At 34.9% G+C, this 23,011-nt stretch overlaps 1 protein-coding gene across 1 annotated transcript; it reads left to right on the top strand.

Annotated features, from left to right (window-relative positions):
• Positions 1–15,701: 15,701 nt before the first annotated feature.
• On the top strand, positions 15,702–19,525 carry LOC126706856 (tyrosine decarboxylase-like). Its single transcript, XM_050406427.1, has 2 exons — positions 15,702–17,255; positions 19,168–19,525. The coding sequence occupies exons 1-2, from the start codon at positions 15,898–15,900 to the stop codon at positions 19,343–19,345; spliced, it is 1,536 nt and encodes a 511-aa protein (XP_050262384.1). The 5' UTR covers positions 15,702–15,897; the 3' UTR covers positions 19,346–19,525.
• Positions 19,526–23,011: the final 3,486 nt, after the last annotated feature.

Raw genomic sequence — 23,011 nt, 5'->3', positions numbered from 1 at the left:
ATTACCAATTAGTATGCCTTGTGGCCATTTGAATTATATAATCAGAATCAAGAACGTACGTACGTATAAGTACATGAGGATGATAGTGATGTGCTAGTTAGCCTAGTTTTTAGTTCAAATAGCTCTATACCTTATAAAGGAAAAGTTGTTGGAACAATTAAGTTTTCCACACTACAATGCTAAGTGTGCATGTGGCAATAGTGCACACTAGGTAATACTACTTTGCAAGGGATACATAAACTTTATGGTTTGGCTGGATGTATCTTGTGACTTGTTAAATTTCCTTCTCATAATCTGCCTATATACTACGACGCGCGATATGATTTTTTTTTTTTTTTTTTTAAATTAGCTCAACTGACAGATCAATTGGTCCATCCCCTAGCCCTTCAAACACCTGAAAATTGGTTACAAATGATATTGAAAGTTCAAATAGTGTAAAAACACCTTTGAACGTTTAGACCTCCAATTTACAAATTACCAATTCAAGCTTTATATCAAACAATTAATGTGCGGAACATGAACAAAAACTTAATACAAAAATGATAAACAATCTAAGCCAATTAAAATCACATCCACAGCAGAAAATAAAAGGTAAAGATAAAGGAAAGAGAAATGCAAACACAAGGACAACACATGATGTGTTATTGAAGAGGAAACCGAAACCCTCGGTGTAAAACCTCTCCGCCGCCCTCCAAGCGGTAAACAATCCACTAGAAAATGTAGTTCGGATACATGAACAGCAATAAACCCTCCAAGCCTAATCTACCCAGTGTACCTAAGCCCTCCAAGCTTCTTGCTCTAATGAGGTTGCGCCGAACCTATTTCTTTTCTAGCTTCCCGGATTCCGCTACTTGACCATAGCATCAACCAATGTAAATTGGTTCCTTTCTAACTGTTTCCCAGAACACCAAACAGCCCTCTCACAGTAATGGATATGGTGAGAAAAGGTTTTGGTAAAATGTCTCTCAAGGATTCAACAATGGAGAGGAAGAGAGTTGAGGAATTTGAAGAGTCTCTTATGTAAAGATTGTGGATGAATCAATCTTGTTTTACTCTAGGGTTTCTCTCTCAAAATTCTCTCTGGAAGCTCTCTTTCTTTTGTGGGTATAAGGGGTATTTATATTGAGGTGAGAATGGAATGTGAAACGTCAGGTTTTTCAAAACAGGGCTGGCTCGCAGCTTGACTGAGTCGCGAGATCCAGCCGCGAGATAACAGAACGACCAGTTGTCCTATTTTGTCCTGTAGTGCTCCAACTAGTATGTTGCTTCAACTTCTGGCATGCTTGGCACGTGTGTTACTTCTAGCGGCTTGCAGCCGCGAGTCACCCATGAGATCCAGCTGCGAGACTCTGTCTTCTTACACACTCTTGAGCATTTAACACTCTATCTCACTCACTACCCTTACAACTAACCCACCTAAATACAGGGTTACTAATTGCTGAATTACAAGCAAATTTGGCACGGAATAAAGCCAATAAGATGGTTGATTAAATTCAACCTTACAGATATGATGTGGAGGAGGTATGCATCCTCAATTAAGCTCTCAAAAATGCTAAGATCACAACTAAACCCACAACTTGCTCATATGTTGTGTTGTGAGTGGTGGAGTGGTGAGACCGAGTGTTTTTCACAACTCCACCATTAACAACTCGCTACGTAGACAAATTGTAACAAAGTTGTGAGTTTATTTGTGGTCCTAGCCAGCGGCAGAGACAGAAAATTAATCTAGGGGGGCCAAGCTAAGTAGTTTTTTTAAAAAATTAGATAAAAAAAAATTCATACCCAAAACAAATACTTTATTTTACATATTAACTATTTTAACTTAATAAAATTGTGTCTTTTGTTCTTTCATTGTATTAAAATTATTTATAATTGATTCTAAACTAAATTTCTAATCACCTCTCTTTCACATCTTTAAGCCTTTCTAGAGGGTTTAGCATAGCAAAATATTGTGCAATAGTTAAGATTGTTTTTATAAATTAGTTATATAACAAATTTATTAGAGAGAAAAATGTGTGAAAGTGTAAATTACAGTTTAGGTACAATTAAATAATTGTTTGTCAATATCTCAAAAGCTCTTTTATGTATATATAATATGCAATATAATAATTCCACAACTCAAACCATTACTCCACAATATGCAATATCTATATCTAAATACGAATTTTTTTATTTTGAGGAATCGGTAAGTTCTAAATGCCAATTATAAATAAAGTATAAAGTATAAACAACAGTAATGTATATTATATATTATATATTATTTACATGTACAAACAGTAATGTATATAATATTAAAATATTGTTTTAGTTAAAAGCAGAAACTTGGACACGTTTGGTAGACTTTAATAGGCATTGTAATATAACAATTATTCCTATAGTTTACTATTCAATAGTTTGGTTATATTTTTATTACAGGGAATAGTCATTCCTTATGAATAGCTATTCTTTAAAATGAGGAATAACTATTCCTCTTTAAAAGGGTTGTAATAACTATTCCTTAATAGATGTAATAATTTCAATCATTAATATATTTTCAAATAAATAAACTCTCCATATCTACCTAACAATTATGAAAATAAAAAAACATCAAAAAATAACTCATCTCTCTAAAATTTAAAATATATTATTTTCTAGGAAATATAATTGTATGAATGAGATATTTCCTAATATAGATCATAAATTTTATTCTAATGTTACAACTCACAACCAAAGTAATGAATAAGTTTAGTAATTCCATTACAACATATTTTATTTCCAGTAATAAAAATTATCATTCCTGTTATAATCCACATTCAGTGTACCAAACATACCCTTAAGGTTAAAGTAAGCCACAGAAACATCTTTCATTCAGCCACAGTTTTGAAGTATTGTACAATGGTAAGCCACAACACAGCACACATAGTTTTAAAAAATAATGTTATTGATTCCATTCCATTCCAGTCAGAATTTCGCGTGCCGGTGTATAATCCATAACGGTAATACCACCTGTTCCACCTCAAATAAAATTTCAGTCAGTTTTGGGGTGTCAGACCACTCCAGTCAATTTCGAGCAGAATGCAGATTTTGCCCAATATGAGTTTGGCCTCTTTTTCTTTTTCTTATTTCCTTCCTATGCAATGACATTTTTTTTGGGTCAAAACAAAGCTCTAGTCACTCTCACTCTCAGACCCTCTTAAATCTCACTAATATGTGTGTGTGTGTGTGTGTGTGTGTGTATACATGAATGAAGTTATGAATAGAGGAGGTCAAAAAATAAATAAATAAATAAAGGGGGCAAGATTAAGCTGTGGTGGTCTTACTTGTGAAAGGAAAAAGGAAAAAAAAAATGAAAAAGAAGAAGAAAAAGAAAAGGAGGGAGAAGAGGAGAACAAACTAGATAGACCCACTGTATTGCTAAGGAAGAAGGACTAAGGGAATTAATTAAAAGTAGGTGAGAATGTGGGTGCCTTCACGTGGGTACATATGGATATGGGAATTGGGAAAAAGTGATTAGGTGTAACTTTCAAGTTTCAAGAAGTTTCATTCTTTAGAAATACCCAAAATGTTAGTGTTATTTACAAAAGAACCAATTAAATGTTTTTCTAATAACAATCTTATTTTATTTAAGATTTTTTTAATATATATATATTAGCGGTAATCCCGAAACGCTATGAAACAGTACGCTGAAATAGACCGATACCGAAATATTCTATTCCAATGGACAAACCAAAACGGGCTTTAAAATGGAATTGAAAACATCTTTTATTCAACCATAGTCTTGAAGTGTTGTACAACGGTAAGCCACAACACAACACGCAGAGTTCTAAAAATATAAAACACAAGCACATAGCAAGAGATTAGAAAGGGAGAGAGAAAGACAGAGAGATACTAGTCATTCCAGCTTGGATTGGAGCTAAACAGAAGTCACAAACTCACATCGAGCAACTAGAGACAAAGATGACTGGACTGGTATGGTGAGGATGGGGGCGTTATACACACACAATAACTGTAAGGCATAGTGAATAAGTTTAATTTTTTTTTTTTTTTAAAAAATTAGAGATTTTTTATTTTTTCAAGGGAAAAATGGGTTTTTGTTAGTGTTCTTTGGAGGACCATGGGCTGAGGTAGGGTTGTCCAAACCCATCCAAAGACTTGACCCACAAAAGAAACCGATCAGATCTAATCCGACGTCAGCCTACTCGACCACTCCGGCGGTCGGTGGCGGGCCTTCACCACCAGAAAACCGACCCTGGCGGGTTAGTTTTGGTTTCCCTCCCCCAAAATTTGAAAAACCTGAACCGACCGAGAAAAGCCCAGATTCTAGCGAAAAACCTAGATTTCGGCGAAAAAAATTTCCAGATCCCAGTAAAAAAACCCAAATTTTGACTAGATATTAGGTAGATCTGATGAGATTTTGACCGGATCTGGTGAAATCTCATCGAATCTGATGAGATTTCCACCAGATCTAGTGAAATCTCATAGAATCCAATGAGATTTTCGCCAGATCTGGGTTTTTCTCACCGTTTTCTTAAAACTATGACTCCAACTGAACCGTCTGCCACCTGTTGAAGGTCTGATCTGCCTGATCTGACCAATCTATCAGTCGACAGCACGTGAGATTTTTGGCCATCCGATTCCATCAGGTCGATTCCGGGTTGGACATAAACCCGACCTAGGCTAAGGAATGGGCCAAATGGGAAGTTTATTTTCCTTTGGTTATCAAATTTCTTTTTTTCTTTTTCTTTTTTTTTTACCAAATTTGTAAAGTTAAATTTATTCAATCAACTGTTGGCTTTATTTCGTATCAAATTTGCTTGTATTTTAGCAATTAGATACCCTGTATTTAGGTGGGAATAATGTAAGAGTTGTGTGTAAGAGAGTGTGAAAAAACTCAAGTTGTGTGCATTCAAGAGGAGTCTCACGACTGACTCGTGACTGGCATGTCGCCAAAGTGGCACATATGTGAAGCATGTAGGGAACTGAAGGGTCACGAAAGTTGGAGCACTACAAGACAAAATGTACAATCTGGCCAAGCAATTAGCTCACAACTCAAACACGCGACTCGTTCCACTCGCGAGACTGAGTCGCCAGAATGTCCTGTTTGGATGAAAACTGACTTTTCACATTCCTCACATACACTACTATAAATACCCTTATACCCACAAAATGTAGAGAGCTTCCAAAGAGAATTTTGAGAGAGAAACCCTAAAGAAAAACAAGATTGACTCATCCACAATCTTTGTCATTTGATTCTCCAAATTTCTCTACTCTCACCCTCTCCATTGACATATCCTTCAGAGGTAAATTTTCTCAAATCCTTATCTCACTATACCCATATCACTGAGAAGGTATTTTGGTGTTTGGGAAGCAGTTTGGAGATGACCAATTTACTTGGTTGATGCAATGGGCTTATTGCGGGATTCGGGAAGCTAAAGAAGACAAGGTTAGGTGTAACCCTGTTGGAGCAAGAAGTTTGGAAGGCTTAGGTGCATTGGGTAGATTAGGCTTGGAGGATTTTCTATTATTCATGTATTCCAATTTTATTCTTTAGTGGATCATTTGACCTCTTGGAGGACGATGGAGAGATTTTTCGCCAAGTTTTTCAGTTTCCTCTTCAATAACACGTGCTGGTATTATCTTTGTATTTGCATCTCTCTTCCCTTACTCTATTCCTTTTAATTGTTGTTGTATTTATGATTAATTATGGTTTAGAGTGTTTTATCAATTTGGATATAGCTTAATTTGAGGACTAATTTTAAATTTTGAGACAATGTTGTATCTTGATTCCCATTCTAATAAAATTATTTGCATTTGATTCTAAAAAATAAATAAATAAGGGCTGGGGGGCAAGTAAGAGAGAGCAATTTTTCGCATGCTTAGTGTTTCTCTGGGAGTCCTAAGATGGTGAAAGTCTTTCATCTATCATCAGATAGGCCATCTTTTCCCTACGGGTGAAATCCTTACTCCAAGCCACTGCTCATAGCATGTAAGACATCACAGGAAGATGAGAGAAACTATCTCTCAACGCTAAGGAGAGTCAGGCAATGGACCTATTGTTGGACGACATTGATAATTCTAAAACATTGGTAGCAAAGTTCTTCACTAAAAGACATCATAATATGAAGGCTATCAATCAGACCTTAAGAAGTATGTGGAGATCTGGTGGAAGCTTCAAAATTCGGGACCTTGGGGAGAACACTGTCCTTCTTTTGTTTGAGGATGTAGTCGATGCAAACCGTATATTCATGCAAGGTCCATGGTCTTTTAATAAATGCTTGATTGGATTATATAGACCTGGAGAAGAAGCGACAGTCAATGGTGCAACGTTTGACAGGGCTTCCTTTTGGGTTCAAATACATAGCTTACAGTTGCGATTTGTTAGAGATATATTAGTCCATTAGCATAAGCCCAAGCCTAATTCTACTTTATGTGCAAGCCAAGTCCCCTACTTGTACTAGAAGTCTATTAGTCTAGGGTTTAGTCTATTATATATACATATGTTATGATTCATTGTAACACAGGATTTGTACTACACTCTAATATATTATTGATGTAGCCCTTTAGGGTTTCCTCCTTGGATGTAGGCCGTTAGGCTAAACCACGTAACTCTCGTGTTACTGTGTTCTATACTTTATGCTTTCGCTTCCACATCTATACTAGCATATTCAACATGGTGTATCAATGCTAATATTTAACACAATTGATGAGGAAAGAGAACGCTGAGGTGATTGGTAGTACTTTGGGTAGAATGGACTGCGTTGAAGAGACTAAAACTGGGAATTGTAGAGGTCATTGCATTCGGATGAGAGTTGACTTGGATATAACTCAGTCACTCTGTCGGGGACGTCTAGTTCAGGGGGAGGGAAATCACAATGGGTTTCATTCCAATATGAGCGGCTGCCTATTTTTTGCTACTAGTGTGGTAAGTTAAACCATGATGAGCAAGATTGTAAGATGTGTCTCAATAGTAATGGTACACTATGAAAGGAAGATCAACAATATGGGTCGTGACAACGAGCATCCATGGCTAGATTTTACAAATCACCACCAGCATCCCAGCGGGAGGAATCACAAAACAATGGACCTCGCCAATACCCAACCCATACCAACAGATTGTCTATTACTCCAATATCGGATAACAATGAGATTAGGGCTAGCGAAGAGGATGATCTGAGGTATAAAGAGAATCTAGTTGCAGAGGATGTCGTTAAGGACTGAGTTGTGTACACAGGAAAAACAATACTCTCCAACCCGAGTCTATTTAAAGCACACATCCAGGAAATTGACAAGGAATTGAATGATGGTCCTCCTACACATGAAATTAATGAGGGGAGGACAGTGAGGGTGGAACCTGAACATAGATAGGGCTAAAAAGGTGGTTTGAAAATAGTTGGTTGCAGAGATAATTTTAGTTAAGGGAGAAATGGGCTTCGGTATATGGGAGAAAAATATTTTGTGCTGATGTCTACTATTCAAAGAAGCAAGAGTAAGAACAATCAAATAAAAAATACATTGCTTATAATTATGATCTGTTACTTTTCTTTCATCACTTTCAGCGGTTGATTGATGATAGGCATTATGAAGAGTTGAAATCAGATTTCAAAGCAACCCAAAGTAGACCATCATTGGCACATCCTGTGGAAATATTAAAGCATGCAGCAAGTTTTTACACTCTTGCAATATTTAAGTTGTTTAGTCATTAATTATGGCTCACTTGAGATTGTGAATTGCATAAGTATGATGAGATTGAAACTGACCAAATATAAAGTTATTCCTCCTAGTAAACATTGTCAACACATTGTTGAATATGATTCATCGGCTTCGACAGTGATGTGCAATTGTAAAAAAATTGAATTTGTTGGAATTTTATGTACCCATGCCTTAAAAGTGTTATCTCTTCAAAATTTTAAAAGGGTACTAGATCAATATATTTTAAAAATGTGGAAAAAGGATGCAAAGGATGGATCTGCAATAAATACTTGTATGCGTGTAGGACTACATGACCAGAATGCATGTTATGGTACATTTTTTTACTCCTAATATTATTTAAATAACACCTATTTATTTTTCAAACATCACAAACAAATTATTAGGCATACCTAAATATTTTTTACTATTACTATGCTAGCCCACAAACACTCTTCTTTTCATCACAAAAGTGGGCTATAAATGTAAAATACTATAAGACCCAATATTTTTGTAAAGACTAAATTATTTATTGAGTAAGTTGAAATCTCACAAGAATTTTTATGCTTAGCAATATTTGAAAAAAAACCCATGATTCAAATACATGGCAAAACAATTTTATCAATGGAATTCAAATCCATAATTAAAATCCATGATTCAAATTCATGGCAATACTATTTTATCAATGGGATTCAACCCCATAATCAAAACCCATGATTCAAACCCATGCCAAATTATTTATCAAAACCCCAATTTTCATTGGCAACATCAAAAGCCCAATTCTTACTGGCAACATCAAAAAGCCCAGTTTTCATTGGAAATATTAAAAAGCCCAATTTTCGTTGACAACATCAAAAAACCCCATTCTCACTGGCAATATCAAAAACCCAATTTGCATTAGCACTATTTTATCAAAAGTTCAAGATTATTAATGCTTGGCAAAAAATATTATGTCATAATTATTTCATTTAAAAGATGAACAATGTTTCTTAAGCATTGCTATGGAAAAAACCATGGCAGTCATTTTATAACATCTCGTGGAAAGTTATAATCATTATATAAAAGCTCATGGAAGGTTATCTTGAAGATTATGATATTCATCTCATATTATAAACCGATGAAACATGTGGTCATCATTTACATCACAACATCCATAATATTTATCTTCAAAGCCAATGGTAACTATTCAATCCCAAAAGCTCACCATTTAAATTATGATGTGATTATTAGAAATCATGAACATTACTTATGATATGGAATTCATCATATTCAAAAATAGTAAATGTTATTTACAAAGGCATTTTGAAACTTATCCTATTATTTAAAATATTGCAACTCATTGCCCAAAGACCCATTACAAATATCTATGAAAACACAAAATATTTACTAATAATAAAAGTCCATGAGGGATGAAAACTCATGGAAACATGTGTTGTTAATGTCCATTTTGTAGGATGAACACAGTCCAGCCCAAAGGGACCAACCCACATGAGCTCCAAAGACTCCAGCAAGAGGCAGATGACTAAAAATAGACAACCGGCTCTTGTTCATCCTTGACCAAGGTATAGCTAAAGGCCTTTACAATAGAACCAAGTCTTTGAGGATGAACTAGAGGCTGTCCCATCAACTTTCTGTCACCTTTTACCTGACGTGAACAGTGCCCAAAGGTTGTGATATCAGCTGAAGGTTAATGGGTGATGGAACTTCATTATTTTCCTCAAGACTATATCTCCAATGGAAGGGGAGCCGAAACTAAATTATCCCAATCTCAACAAATCAATGCTATAAACGTCAAAAATGTTCAAGACATAGTTCATGTGCCAAGCCCATGAATCCTAAAGGGGGAAAATTTGGGAACATGTGGTTTGGACGGCATAAAGGGATCTCCAGCAAAACCCTATGAAGTAGGCTTCAATTTTGACACCTGGCTTTGAGTGTTGAATCCTACTTTTTGGGGTCCAAATCTCAGTTGCAGTACTAGGATTCCTCCTTGATACCTACCTTAATCCTATTGGTTAAACCCAACTTCAGAAATCTTGACATTTAATGCAAAATACCCCAAAAACCCACCACGTGTCATATTACCCAAAGAAGCAAAGCAGCCCCAAAAGCAAATCTCCCACTTCTGGTCAAATCCTAGGATAATTAAGCCTTATACTTTGCCCCTTGATTAGTCCTATGTTTTTGGACTTTTGTTAATTAATGCTTCCCTAAACTCTATTATAAAAGCATAAGCACACCAGCCTATAGGCACACAGCTACTCCCTTTGAAATTTCTGATTTGCTTGTCATTTTGCTTGTGGTTTAACTCTCCCCAAGCTCACAACTCATTCCCCTTAGCCCACACTCACTTAGCCTCAGACATTCCCTTACCTTTTCTGCATATTCACAGCCCATAAATGCTTCCTAATCAGTCACAAACAACCTTTTACTCACTAAAGCCTTAAACTTAGCATTAACTCCATCACACCACCACAAGCCTAAATACCCACTCACTCAAAATAGCTCACACTACCCCATTCATGCCTTATGTATATATATCCCCCAAAATCTTAGTTTAACACTTGCTGCACTGAGCTGGAATCTCTCTCTCCCTTCACACCATGCCAATTAACCCCTTTCTTCTTCCCATGGAACCTTTAATTTTTACCTTTTGTTTTACTATTAAATGATATAATGTATTTGTAACAATGGAATTCTTTCCTCATATTGATGTAATGATAGTTGAAAGTACAATAAATTCCCCTAATCGAGACACACAAAGACCCCCTGAAGTGAACACTTTCCTAAATTTATTTAATAATTGACTGCTGGACTTTAAGTGTAATTTCACCCTACCACTGGAAAATTTATTTTTCTTGCACTATCAAAACAGGACCACTAACGTACTAATTAAGTATTGTGAAGTATTTTTATTGGGCTTTTATTGCTATTTTGTCAAGTGCAACCTTTATTTCTTGCTTGGATAGGCTTATCACCACATCGAAAGCCTTTGGACATGATCTCAAGAGCCCATCATTGAGTTTCGGCTTGACTTCCCAATATTTTATTTAGAGGCATCAATTTCCCCCTCAACAATGCAGATGTGGGAAGTGGGTACAAAGTATTGCTTAAATTGTATTCAAATTTGGCGATGAGAGCTGCTGTGACTGATGAGTCTTTTCGTATGGCTTTGGATGCTCATGAAAGTACTTTGATCTAAGTACAGGCAAGTTTGAAAAATCTATCAATTGAATAATGTACTGTTGGAGGCTCTTGTTTCAAATTAAAGGCTCATCAAGCAAACGATAGTGTACAACCTATCAATTCCAAAGAAAAAAAAAATTAAAGGAATTAAGCTTAAAGGAAAATAAGCAAGGACATATCCTAGAAGAAAAGGTGCATTAGAAAGAGCCACAAGAAAGAGAAAATGTCAAACTATTATACCTTCTCATATTCAACAACTCACATCGGTATGAAATGTGTTCCTTTTTCTTTTTCTTTTTTTCTTTGTGCTTACAATGTTAGACTATAATGTATACTAAATCCATATTTCACCAATGGAAAAACAGCAGCCATGCTAGAACTTAAGCTTGGATGTTGGTAATGAAGTTCATCAGATGTCTTCTTCGGTTTATACACAGGTAACAATATATATATATATATATATTGTGTGTATAAATTATAAAAAGAACTAATTTTTTCAATTATGTATATAATTTTTGTCAATAATGCGGCAGCCACCTCAATCCTCATAATGGTGCCCTTAGTTCAAGTCTAGATACTTACAATCTACTGAATCAATCTTCATCTCAACATACAATGGTAGTATTTTAAATTTCGCTTATGAAAATTTTTATATTGTTATATTACTCTTAAATTTTGTTGTCTCAACTCATAATTGGTTCTTCATATTTAATTTATTAATTCATTTGAATGTGAAATGTAGCAGGAAGATGGCAGGACAAACATAACTACACATGGTTTTACTGAAATATTGAACTTGATTCAAGTAATTAGATGAAAGCATATATTTTTTTATTGCTTTGATTTGATTGATATTTGATTGGTTATATGTTGATATGTAGACACAATTACCAAAACGGTAAATCAAAAGAATAATGAAGATATTGAATACAAACACAGAAGTGTGCTTGCTTGTGGGACTTTATTGGCTAAGCTCCAAACCCATAACCTACAACATGCCTACCAAGGAGTGAAGAAGAGTGTCAGTGCTGTCTATCATAGAGGAGCATCCAAATTAATTTGTTATTTTGATTTGATACTCTACCATGCAAATGAACTTTGATAACTTTAACGGGTTATGATACCAGGGACAAACCCAGGTGGGGGCCTAGGGAGGCCCGAGCCCCCAGGCCCAAAAATAAAAATTTAGTAGGTAAAATTTTTCCAAAAAAAAAAAAAAAAAGACTTGGGCCTCCTTAGTTTCATGAACGGATGAACCACAACCAGCCAACCTAGTCAACAGCGCATGTAAATCTTTTTTTTTTTTTTTAAACACTAGCAGTCCAAAACGCCAAAACCAAACGGAACAAGCGAAAAAGTGAAAAACGAAGGAAAAATAAATAAATAAAAAAGAGAGAGGCGAGACTTAGGTGCGGTTTGGATTCAGTTGAAACTGCATTTACGTTTGCTACGGTTTTTTTTTTTTTTTTGGGCTCGCATTTGTTGACTTTAACAGTGAACAGTGTACCGTGCACTGTTTACAGACCCACAAATTCCACTTTTCAGTAATTTTTTCATTAAAAATGGGTCCCACGATACTATGCACACATTTAAAAATTATTTTGTTACAATATTTTCAGTTTTCAGTTTTCAATTTTAACAAAATAAGTTCTATCCAAATAGACTCTTAGAGAGATTCACGCCGTTGCTCACACCACCACCATTTGGCCCAATAATTAGCCCACATTCCTCCAAAACCCCTCATTCACCTTTTATAAATTCCAAATTTGCAATATATATAAACTCAAAAAAAAAAAAAAAATTAGGTTACTATGTACTGTCACAATTGCGCCACTTGCCATGGCCAGTTAACCACGCTGCTAGTGTTCTTGATGGGAGTCTGTAACGCCACTCCTCGGCGGCAACACTAGTACACCTCTTTCTCTCTTGCCGCTTTGTTGTTTGTTTGCTCAACACTGCTGTTATATTCGTTAATAGCTGCTCAACACTGTAGCGAAGAAAAAAGTATACCATGTTTCGATAATATTAACTCGCCATTTGTTTTAGTATTTTCTATCCAATAAATAAGTGATACTTGTTTAAAAAAACACATCACACTACGCTAATAAATGATTAATTTATCACTCATTTATTAGATAAAAAATACCAAAACAAATGCTAAGACATGTATACTTTCTCGCTGGGAAGCAGTTCACTTTGACCGACTAGTAAGCTTCTAAACTGAGTAATGAAGTGTTGTACAGCTGTATAGCATTTCACATATAATACTTTTATCTTTCTTTATATTTTTTTATTATAATAAGATATATTAGTTTTGTTTCGATGATTTAATGTTCTTCACACAGTACACTACAATTAATAATAATAATAATAATAATAATAATAATATAATGTGGTTTATATTAGAATATTAGGTTATCTATTTATATCTGATAATAGTAGGAGGACAAATAATTTTTTAATTGTTTGATTTGATCTAATTGCACTCCAAATAGTAATTTGCACTTCATTGTTCACACTTTTTTTTTAACAAAAAATATTGTATAAATCTTCAAAATTTCATACCTATTAATCAATTTTTATCCTAAATACTGAAACATTAGATGTAACTCCTTAGAAAAGCTCTAAAATGTAAAAAGGTAAGTTCAAACCTAAGTACAAAGAATTTAGTACAGTGAAAAAAATGTAGGTACAAGTTTACTTAAAGTTAGTTTATGAAATAAAATAATTTATTTTTGGCCACAATTTGGGCCAAATTAACTTGAGTTTTTTGCATTTTGAGCCAATGTAAGCTGAACTAATGTAGGCTTAACCCATTAACACAATGTAGGCATAACTAACTTGCCTCGTAAGAAAATTTCCTGGCTCCGCCACTGACTATATGGATGTGTATTTGAAATTTTTTTTTTTTTTTTTTTCCGCTTACCTCTGACCCCCCAACTTGAAATCCTAGATCTGTCTCTGATACTCATTTTATTTTTCATTTAGAAGTGGAAAAGGAGAAACTTTTATTATTTTAAATATCATAGACTTTGAATATGGTTTCAATAGAACTTATGAACATCTAGGCCCCGTTTGGTATGGCAACTCAAACGGCCAAAATTGGGAATTAACTCCATTTTTCCAACTATATAATTAGTAGACATGGTTTTGAAACTATATTTTTTAATAACATTTTGAGTTTCTAAAACTCAATTTAGGGCTTATAAATCGAGTCTTATAGACTTGGTTTTCATGTTCTGTCTTCGCCCTTCTCCACATGACGTCCACTTGAAAATCAAGTCTATAAGACTTGATTTATAACTCAAACCTAAAGAACCAATCAAAAAAACTGATATTAGTCAGATCTGATGGTTAGGACGTGAGACACGGCATGGACTCTTCTTTCGTTGCAAGTGCTTTCTTTTGCTCCTCACCAGACCACTCACATGGCATGGACTCTCTTCTTTTGTTTGTTCTCTGCAAAGTCTTTTTTGTTCCCATTTGTAAAGTGTGAAGTATGTGGAGTGAAGCAAAGTGTATTTTGGTGACTGAGTGTATCTTATAAAAGTAAATGGTTGCCGACTAAGCTAGTGTGACTTGTGAAGTGTACTGTCAACTTTTTCTTTTTTTTTCTTTTTTTTTGGGAGAAGTGTACTATCAACTCAATTGTTCTCTGCAAAGTCTTTTTTGGTTTCCATTTGTGAAATGTGAAGTAGGTAGAGTGAAGCAAGTGTATTTTGGTGACTGATTGTATCTTATAAAAATAAGTGGTTGCCGACTAAGCTAGTGTAACTTGTGAAGTGTACTGTCAACTCTTTTTTTTTTTTTTGGGAGAAGGAAGTGTACTGTCAACTCAATATTTTCAAATAAAAGTTTGTTCACGTGTTGTCTTCTTTTGCTCAACACTGAGCTCTTTGTTTTCCCATCTTCTTTACCACTTCTCGAGGAGGGAAAACAAAGTTTAGAGTGGACATGTGCAAGCTAAGAGCCTGACTAGCTCCTTGGCGCATGACACTGCAATCCCCATTGGTGCATGTGTAAACTTACCAAAAAAGAAAAAATCGAGTGAGATGTATGTTGTCAAGTGTATGTATGCTCAGGGCCAGCTGAAGCTGTAGGCCACTTAGGCAGTGGCCTAAGGGCAGTAGCCTAAGGCCCCCACTGATAAAGAGGTCCCCAAATAGTAATAATATATTATATAATATCCCATCAAAAAATTGTATAATTTGAAAAAAAATTGTCTTAGCCACTTAGGTAGTGGCCTAAGGCCCCACTGATAAAGAGGCCCCCAAATAGTAATAATATATTATATAATATTATATAATATCCCATCAAAAAATTGTATAATTTGAAAAAAAAAATGTCTTAATCTTGAATATTTTCTCACACATGAAACTTATTCCGATATTGATGGCTTAGATTTATTTTTAGAACTAAAAGTTTTAAAAGAAGTTTTGTAAATAAATGAAAACTCTCCAATTAATATATTAAATTATATAAAGAGGCTAGAATCTTTTCCAAATGCATGTATTGCTTTCAGAATATTACTAACTATACCTGTTACAGTTGCTTCCACATAAATAAGTTTTTCAAAATTAAAATTAATAAAATCCTATTTAAGATCAACTATGTCACAAGAAAGATTAAGTGGATTAGCCATATTACCAATTGAAAAGGAAATGTTAGCGAAACTTGAATGCAAAAATTTAATTAATAATTTTGCCTCTCAAAAAGTAAGAGAAATAAATTTTAATTGAAAAAATATATAAATTTATAATTAAATATAATAAAAGGTCCCATTTAAAGATTTCGCCTAGGGCCCATATTCATTGAGCCGGTCCTGTGTATGCTGTTAGCTAGGTTGCAATAAATATGTATGATAGCAAGTTCAGCATTTCTTTTTTTCAAATGAATTAATTGCTTTTCTCTTTTCTTTATAAGCCCTTCTTGCCATTGATCATATCTCACTCAACCACGCAAACTTAGATTCTGCATAGATTTTTCTCCTTTATTTTTCATAGAGCAACTTTTAATTTTGCAAAAAAGCTACTCAAAACAATCAATATGGATAGCCTCAAGCTCGATCATGAACTTGAAAATGATTCTCACATGACGGTTAACCCTCTAGACCCAGAGGAATTCAGGAGGCAAGGCCACATGTTGATTGACTTCATTGCTGATTATTACCAAAATATAGAGAGTTACAAAGTCCTAAGCCAAGTTGAGCCAGGTTACCTTAAAAAACTCTTGCCAGAATCTGCCCCCTATTATCCTGAATCAATTGAAACCATCCTCCAAGATGTGCAAAAATATATTATACCTGGGATCACACATTGGCAGAGTCCTAATTACTTTGCCTACTTCCCTTCAAGTGGTAGCACTGCAGGTTTTCTTGGTGAAATTCTAAGCACTGGCTTTAATGTAGTCGGATTCAATTGGATGTCATCACCAGCTGCAACTGAGCTAGAATGTATTGTCATGGATTGGCTTGGAGAAATGCTTATGCTACCAAAGTCTTTCCTTTTCAAAGGCAATGGTGGAGGTGTATTGCAAGGGACTACTTGTGAGGCCATTTTGTGTACTCTAGCTGCAGCGAGGGATCAGATGCTAAACCGATGTGGGAGTGAGAAGTTGGAAAAGTTGGTGGTCTATGGGTCTGACCAAACACATAGTGCACTGCAAAAGGCAGCTCAAATTGCTGGAATCCACACAAAGAACTTCCGAGCCATCAAAACTGCGAAGTCAAATTCATTTGGGTTATGCCCAAACTCTCTAAGAGATGCAGTTCATGCAGATGTTGAAGCTGGGCTAGTCCCATTATTTCTATGTGCCACAGTTGGGACAACCTCAACAAATGCTATTGATCCAATAGGACCATTGTGTGAAGTAGCAAAAGATTTTAACATATGGGTTCATGTTGATGCTGCATATGCTGGAAGTGCTTGCATTTGCCCAGAGTTTCGTCATTTCATTAATGGGATTGAGGGTGCAAACTCTTTTACTTTGAATGCACATAAATGGTTCCTTACAACTCTAGATTGTTGCTGCCTTTGGGTGAAGGATCCAAGTGCCTTGACAAAATCTCTCTCAACTAATCCAGAGTTTTTGAGAAATAAGGCCACAGATTCAAAACTAGTGGTGGACTACAAAGACTGGCAAATAACCTTGAGCCGAAGATTCCGAGCCATGAAAATATGGCTTGTGCTAAGAAGCTATGGCGTGGCTAACCTCAGAAACTTCCTGAGAAGCCATGTCAAAATGGCAAAGCTTTTTGAAGAACTTGTAAGAAACGATAATAGGTTCGAAGTTATGGCCCCTAGAAACTTCGCTTTGGTTTGCTTTAGGGTTTTGCCATGGCCAAATGATATCAGTGTGGCTAATCATGTGGAACCAGTAAATGAGCTAAACAAGAAGCTGCTAGAGTCAGGGCCGGCTCAACACTAGATGCAAGAGATGCAACCGCCTAAGGCCCCCAAATAAAAGAAGGCCCCACTTGTAAAAAAAAATTTATATATATAATATATTTATTTATATATTTTAGTTAAAAAAATTTTAAGTATTTTTATTGGTCAATAAAATGCATTAAAAAGGCCCATTGTATCCTAAAATGCAAAAGATTAAACTGAAAAAAAAAAAAAAAAAAAAAAAAAAAAAAAGTCAAAGTTCAGCTAACACAATTAAATTTTAGGAGACAAATGTATTAACCCATTCTTGAAATATGCTAAAATTAAAATTAATAGCAGACAAATTCATTAATAATATAACGTAATTGTCTTGAAATATGCTAAAATAGAGATTATAAATGTCAAAAACAAAAGAAAAACCTCTCATCTCTCTATCTCTCTGCCTCTCCATCTATATTCTTACGGTCTTACCTTTCTTTTCTTCATCTTCATCTTGATTTTTGATCTTTTTCCATCAACTCAGTTAGCCCCTCTAGCTTGAAATTTTTCTTTGTTGATTCCAGCATACCAGCCGACATTCACAGAAGGTGTTCTTCTGCTTCAGTTCTTCCCCTCTTTCTCTTTGTCTTTCTGAAAATAAATACTCAAGAGTCTTCTATTTCTTTAACTTAAATTATATATATTTTTAGTCTGTTTCATACTTTCACTGCACTGCCTCTTTGATGGGATGGGACACGTTTTTTTTGCTATGATGCTTTTCTAATTCTGCCCCTCTCCCTCTGTGGACCTTTTTCTGCTTTAAAACTTAGCCATAGAAATATAAGATCTAGGGTGTGTTTGGATAGAACTTATTTTGCTGAAACTGAAAACTGAAAACTGAAAACACTGTAGCAAAATAATTTTTAAATGTGTGAATAGTACCGTGGGACCCATTTTTAATGAAAAAGTTGATAAAAAATGAAATTTGTGGGTCCGTGAACAGTGCACAAATGCACTGTTCACATAAAACCGGTCAAAAGTTGCGGCTACTGTTGCATGAACAGTAGCCGCTTGTGGGAAAATCTCGTGAAAAAAAAAAAAAAAAAAGGGAAAACGCAGAAACGCACAGCAGCAAAAACGCAAACGCGTATCCAAACCAAGCCCTAGTGGAGAAAAGGCTGGATGGTTCTCACTTTTTTTTTTTTTTTAATAGGAGTACAAGTTTGTCACGTCTGTGGGCTGTACAGTACAGCCCACAGTCCACAGACGTGACAAACCACTGACCAGAGTTTTTTTTTTTTTTTTGGTTAAAGACCACTGACCACAGTTATTTGGTCCGACGGTTTCTCACCCCTTTTTTTTTTTTTTTTTTTTTTTTTGACTCTTTATCTATCATTATAAATTATAATGCCAATTAATGATTTGATGTGTATCATATTAACTCATTTGTATTATAGTGACACTAATTTATTAAACCACGTATTAAATTAATTTTTATTTGTGCAGGTTTAAACTTTCAAGTGATCATGGCTTTAGAAAAATTGCAATAACCAGATTCTATTGTTCTATACTTTAAATTTTTATTTTTAGTTAAATTATCATTTTTAATTATAAATTGTGTTTTATTTATCTATAAATATTTTCTCATTATAAATGTTTACTAGGAAATATTTATCCAGATATGAAAAACTTATTAAAATTAATAAAATCTTATTTAAGGTCTATTATGTCACAAGAAAGATTAAGTGGATTAGCTATATTATCAATTGAAAAAGAAATGTTAGAAGAACTTAAATACAAAAACTTAATTAGTAATTTTGCATCTCAAAAAGCAAGAAAAATAGATTTTAAATAAAAAAATTTAATATATAAATATATTTTATTTTATTAATATTTAATTATAAAAAGGCCCCATTTAAAATTTACGCCTAAGGCCCCAAAATTTGTTGAGCCGGCCCTGGCTAGAGTCGATCAATGAGTCAGGGAATGTGTACATGTCTTCCACTGTGGTTGATGGAGCATACATAATCCGGTGTGCTATAGGTGCAACTCTGACAGAGGAAAGACATGTGATTAGGGCTTGGAAGGTTATTCAAGAGCATGCAGATGCTTTACTCAGCAAAAACTAGTGTAAAGGTATTGACACTAGTCACACTGAGTTTGCTTTTAGTTGCCAATAAAAGTAAAATAAGCGTGCATGAGGTGGCAATTTGATGCCATGCACAGTCCCTAGCTTATCTTCTATATATGTAAGATGCTTTTAATTTTATTCTACAATATATCTTTTTATTGACAAAAATAATTCGTTATTATGTGGCTGTCGTTTGATGAAAATTTTATTTATAACTGGCCTAGATAGAATGAAAAGCTTTGGCAAAGACGATTTCTCGATGTCTATAGGTCTGTTTGTCTGTCTCCTTCTCTCTTTCCACCCAAAAAATAATAATAATAATAAAAGTAGAAGTAAAAGACTTGCCAGTCTCTTCTCTCTTTCCACCCAAAATAATAATAATGATAAAAGAAGAAGTAAAACACTGACCGAGTGGACCAAATTGTGTGTCTATAATGTAATATTTATTATTTTTATTGCATTTTCGTGGCTTATATTTCATACTTTTCAATCCAAAAATTAAGAAAAAAAATGAATTCTTGAGCTAAACTTGAAAAAGCAATCTACAAATAGAATCAATTTAAGGCCTAATTAGTCTAATATAGATGGAAGGGGATTGAAATTTACTGCGTGGACCAAATTGAACCGAAGTAAACCTAATTGGACCAAATTGAAATGAATAAAAACTATTTAATTTCTAGGGAGAACTATTTATCTTCAACAAATTTTAGAAAAAAAATTATTGTAGGGGCGGTTTTTTGGGGCTCAGGCCCAACAGGCGGGCGGTTCTGGCCCAAAAGTCCCTCAACAATGAATTTGTAGAGAGTAGGTTACAGAACTAGGTCTTTGACAGCGGAAACGTAGTTATGAACAAGCCATGCAACCAGTTGGACGTAGGGATATTCCTCCAAGCTTTTGGAGTCACAGTCCGTGGGGCTGTATCTTCTACTTTTTATCTCTCACTCCTTTCTCTTTTTTCTATCTTTTTCTTCTTTCTGCTCGCGATCCCTTGGCCATGGGGATCTCCTTCTCTTATATAGTATCCTTCCTAAGATCATGACCCTACACTTATTAATCATCTGGGCCTCTACTTGAGTGCCTGTCTCATAGGACATCCTCCCTCTTTTCTGTGAGTTGCACTGGCCAAGATAATTCTGTGCTCCTGTCCTTTCCACATTAATGCGGCTGGAAAAGTAGCTCCTTGGCATTTAATGCGGCAATCGTAGTTGCCCCCCTCCCTGAACGTCATGCACTGTTCCTTCATATTGGATGACTTTTCGCCATGTATAGGGTGTGAATCGGACACACACTTGGCGAGTCCGAGGAGGTACTCCTCCTCGGACGCCCCTAAGCAGGCCCGGCCCAACATGGTTGGGCCGGGGTATCCTATGCCCATGCCCTTTCTTCTTGTCGGGGTTGGGCTTATTATATATACTAGGGCCCAACGTCGACTGACGGATCTTACTCCCATAATTATATATTATATTACAATACAAAATAATTATTTATTCATATGCATCGCTTGGGTTTGCTATTAGCATTTTTAGAAAAAACATTATACATTATATTACAATACAAAATAATTATTTATTCATATGCATCGCTTGGGTTTGCTTTTAGCATTTTTATAAAAAAAAATTATACATTATATTACAATACAAAATAATTATTTATTCATATGCATCTCTTGGGTTTGCTATTAGCATTTTTATAATTGTGGGCCACTTAAATTAGTGTGCATGGGATGTGGCAATTTGATGCCATGCCAGTGGCAGCTCTAGAAATTTTTTTCAAAATACTCCTTAAAAAACATAAATTACACAATTTTATAAAAAAAAAAATTCATATATTGAAAATAATAACAAAAAAAAATACAAATAAATAAAGTTTTACGACTCCTTTCTACGAATTTTCATATTTTGATATAGTTGCCTAATATATATATATATATATATATTGTATTTTATAATATGACCGAGTGGACCAAATTGTGTGTCTATAATGTAATATTTATTATTTTTATTGCATTTTCGGGGCTTATATTTCATACTTTTCAATCCAAAAATTAAGAAAAAAAAAATGAATTCTTGAGCTAAACTTGAAAAAGCAATCTACAAATAGAATCAATTTAAGGCCTAATTAGTCTAATATAGACGGAAGGGGATTGAAATTTACTGAGTGGACCAAATTGAACCGAAGTAGACCTAATTGGACCAAATTGAAATGAATAGAAACTGTTTAATTTTTAGGGAGAACAATTTATCTTCAACAAATTTTAGAAAAAAAATTATACATTATATTACTGTGGGGCCCAATAGTTTATAGGCCAGGCCCATTTACTCGTGGGGAGTCCAAAGGCCCAAGCCGAGGAGGGCTATGACCCAAGCTCAATAATATAAAGCACAAGATAGCCTTGGGATACAGCCGAGGATCGCTCAGTCCTCGGCAGACCCAAAGTCTTACCAGAAAGAGGGGGAAAAACGGTATAGGACTAAGCTTGAAAGAAAATCTAAAATATCCAGGGAAAGCTGCCCTTACTGCCATTCAATACTCTGCACCTGACAAAGCCGTATTCTTCGGCTTTTACAACCACCCCCAACGACTTTGGGTATGGGTTGATGGGACAAGTATCAGTCTTGGAAAGTTTGACCCTACACGTGGATGAAGGACAGTGAACGAAGGCTAGTATAAAAGGAAAAGTAAGTAATCTAAAGAGGGGGCTGGGAAAAATGGCCAAAAATCAGAGCCTCCCAGCCCACCTCCAGGAGAAAAACTCCAGGGGTGAAGATAACTTAACCATGCACGAACACCACGAAAACCCACCGCCTGGTGACCAAGGTCTAGCCTTTCAAACCCACGCTCTACAAATGATATTGTTTGGGCCGTTTTACGTGCGAACCCAACACTGTTGCGGTTCGTTACAAAATCGTGTCCTTACAATTACAATACAAAATAATTATTTATTCATATGCATCGCTTGGGTTTGCTATTAGCATTTTTATAATTGTGGGCCACTTAAATTAGTGTGCATGGGATGTGGCAATTTGATGCCATGCTAGTGGCAACTCTAGAAATTTTTTTCAAAATATTCCTTAAAAAACATAAATTACACAATTTTATTAAAAAAAAAAAAATCATATATTGAAAATAATAACAAAAAAAACACAAATAAATAAAATTTTACGACTCCTTTCTACGAATTTTCATATTTTGATATAGTTGCCTAATATATATATATTGTATTTTATAATATCTTGTGCACTTCACAATTACATACGCTTACATAGTTACACAAAAGACAATAGATAAGAGCCTGAGTCTAAGTCACAGGTCAGACTAGTCTGAGGACAGTCGCTGAGTGAAGTTAAAGAAATATAAAACATTAACATTACACAAAAGGACAAACAAATAAAGGCAAAGCTAATCAATATTAGTTACTGTTGTGCATGTGCTATTCAGTGTTTAGTCCGGAACATCAGATATGAATCAGATTTTTCAATTCCATAGAGAGAGAGAGAGAGAGAGAGAGGGAGAGAGAGATCGCAGAGGAGATCGAGAAAAAATAGAGAACTGAGATGTCGAGGGTAAAAATTGAGAATTAATACTATTTTCTAACTATATAATTAGTAAGCATGGTTTTGAAATTATATTTTTTAATAACATCTCGAGTTTTTGAGACTCGATT

Source organism: Quercus robur, chromosome 11 (assembly GCF_932294415.1).
Source record: "Quercus robur chromosome 11, dhQueRobu3.1, whole genome shotgun sequence".
NCBI lineage: Eukaryota > Viridiplantae > Streptophyta > Magnoliopsida > Fagales > Fagaceae > Quercus > Quercus robur.
The sequence above is the reverse complement of the archived record's forward strand: the minus strand, read 5'-3'. Positions and strand labels throughout refer to the sequence as shown.

Coding starts and splice junctions, on each gene's coding strand:
- LOC126706856 (XM_050406427.1), top strand. CDS start 15,898: ATGGATAGCCTCAAGCTCGATCATGAACTTGAAAATGATTCTCACATG. Junction 17,256..19,167: donor CTAAACAAGAAGCTGCTAGA/GTCAGGGCCGGC, acceptor AAATTTGTTGAG/CCGGCCCTGGCTAGAGTCGA.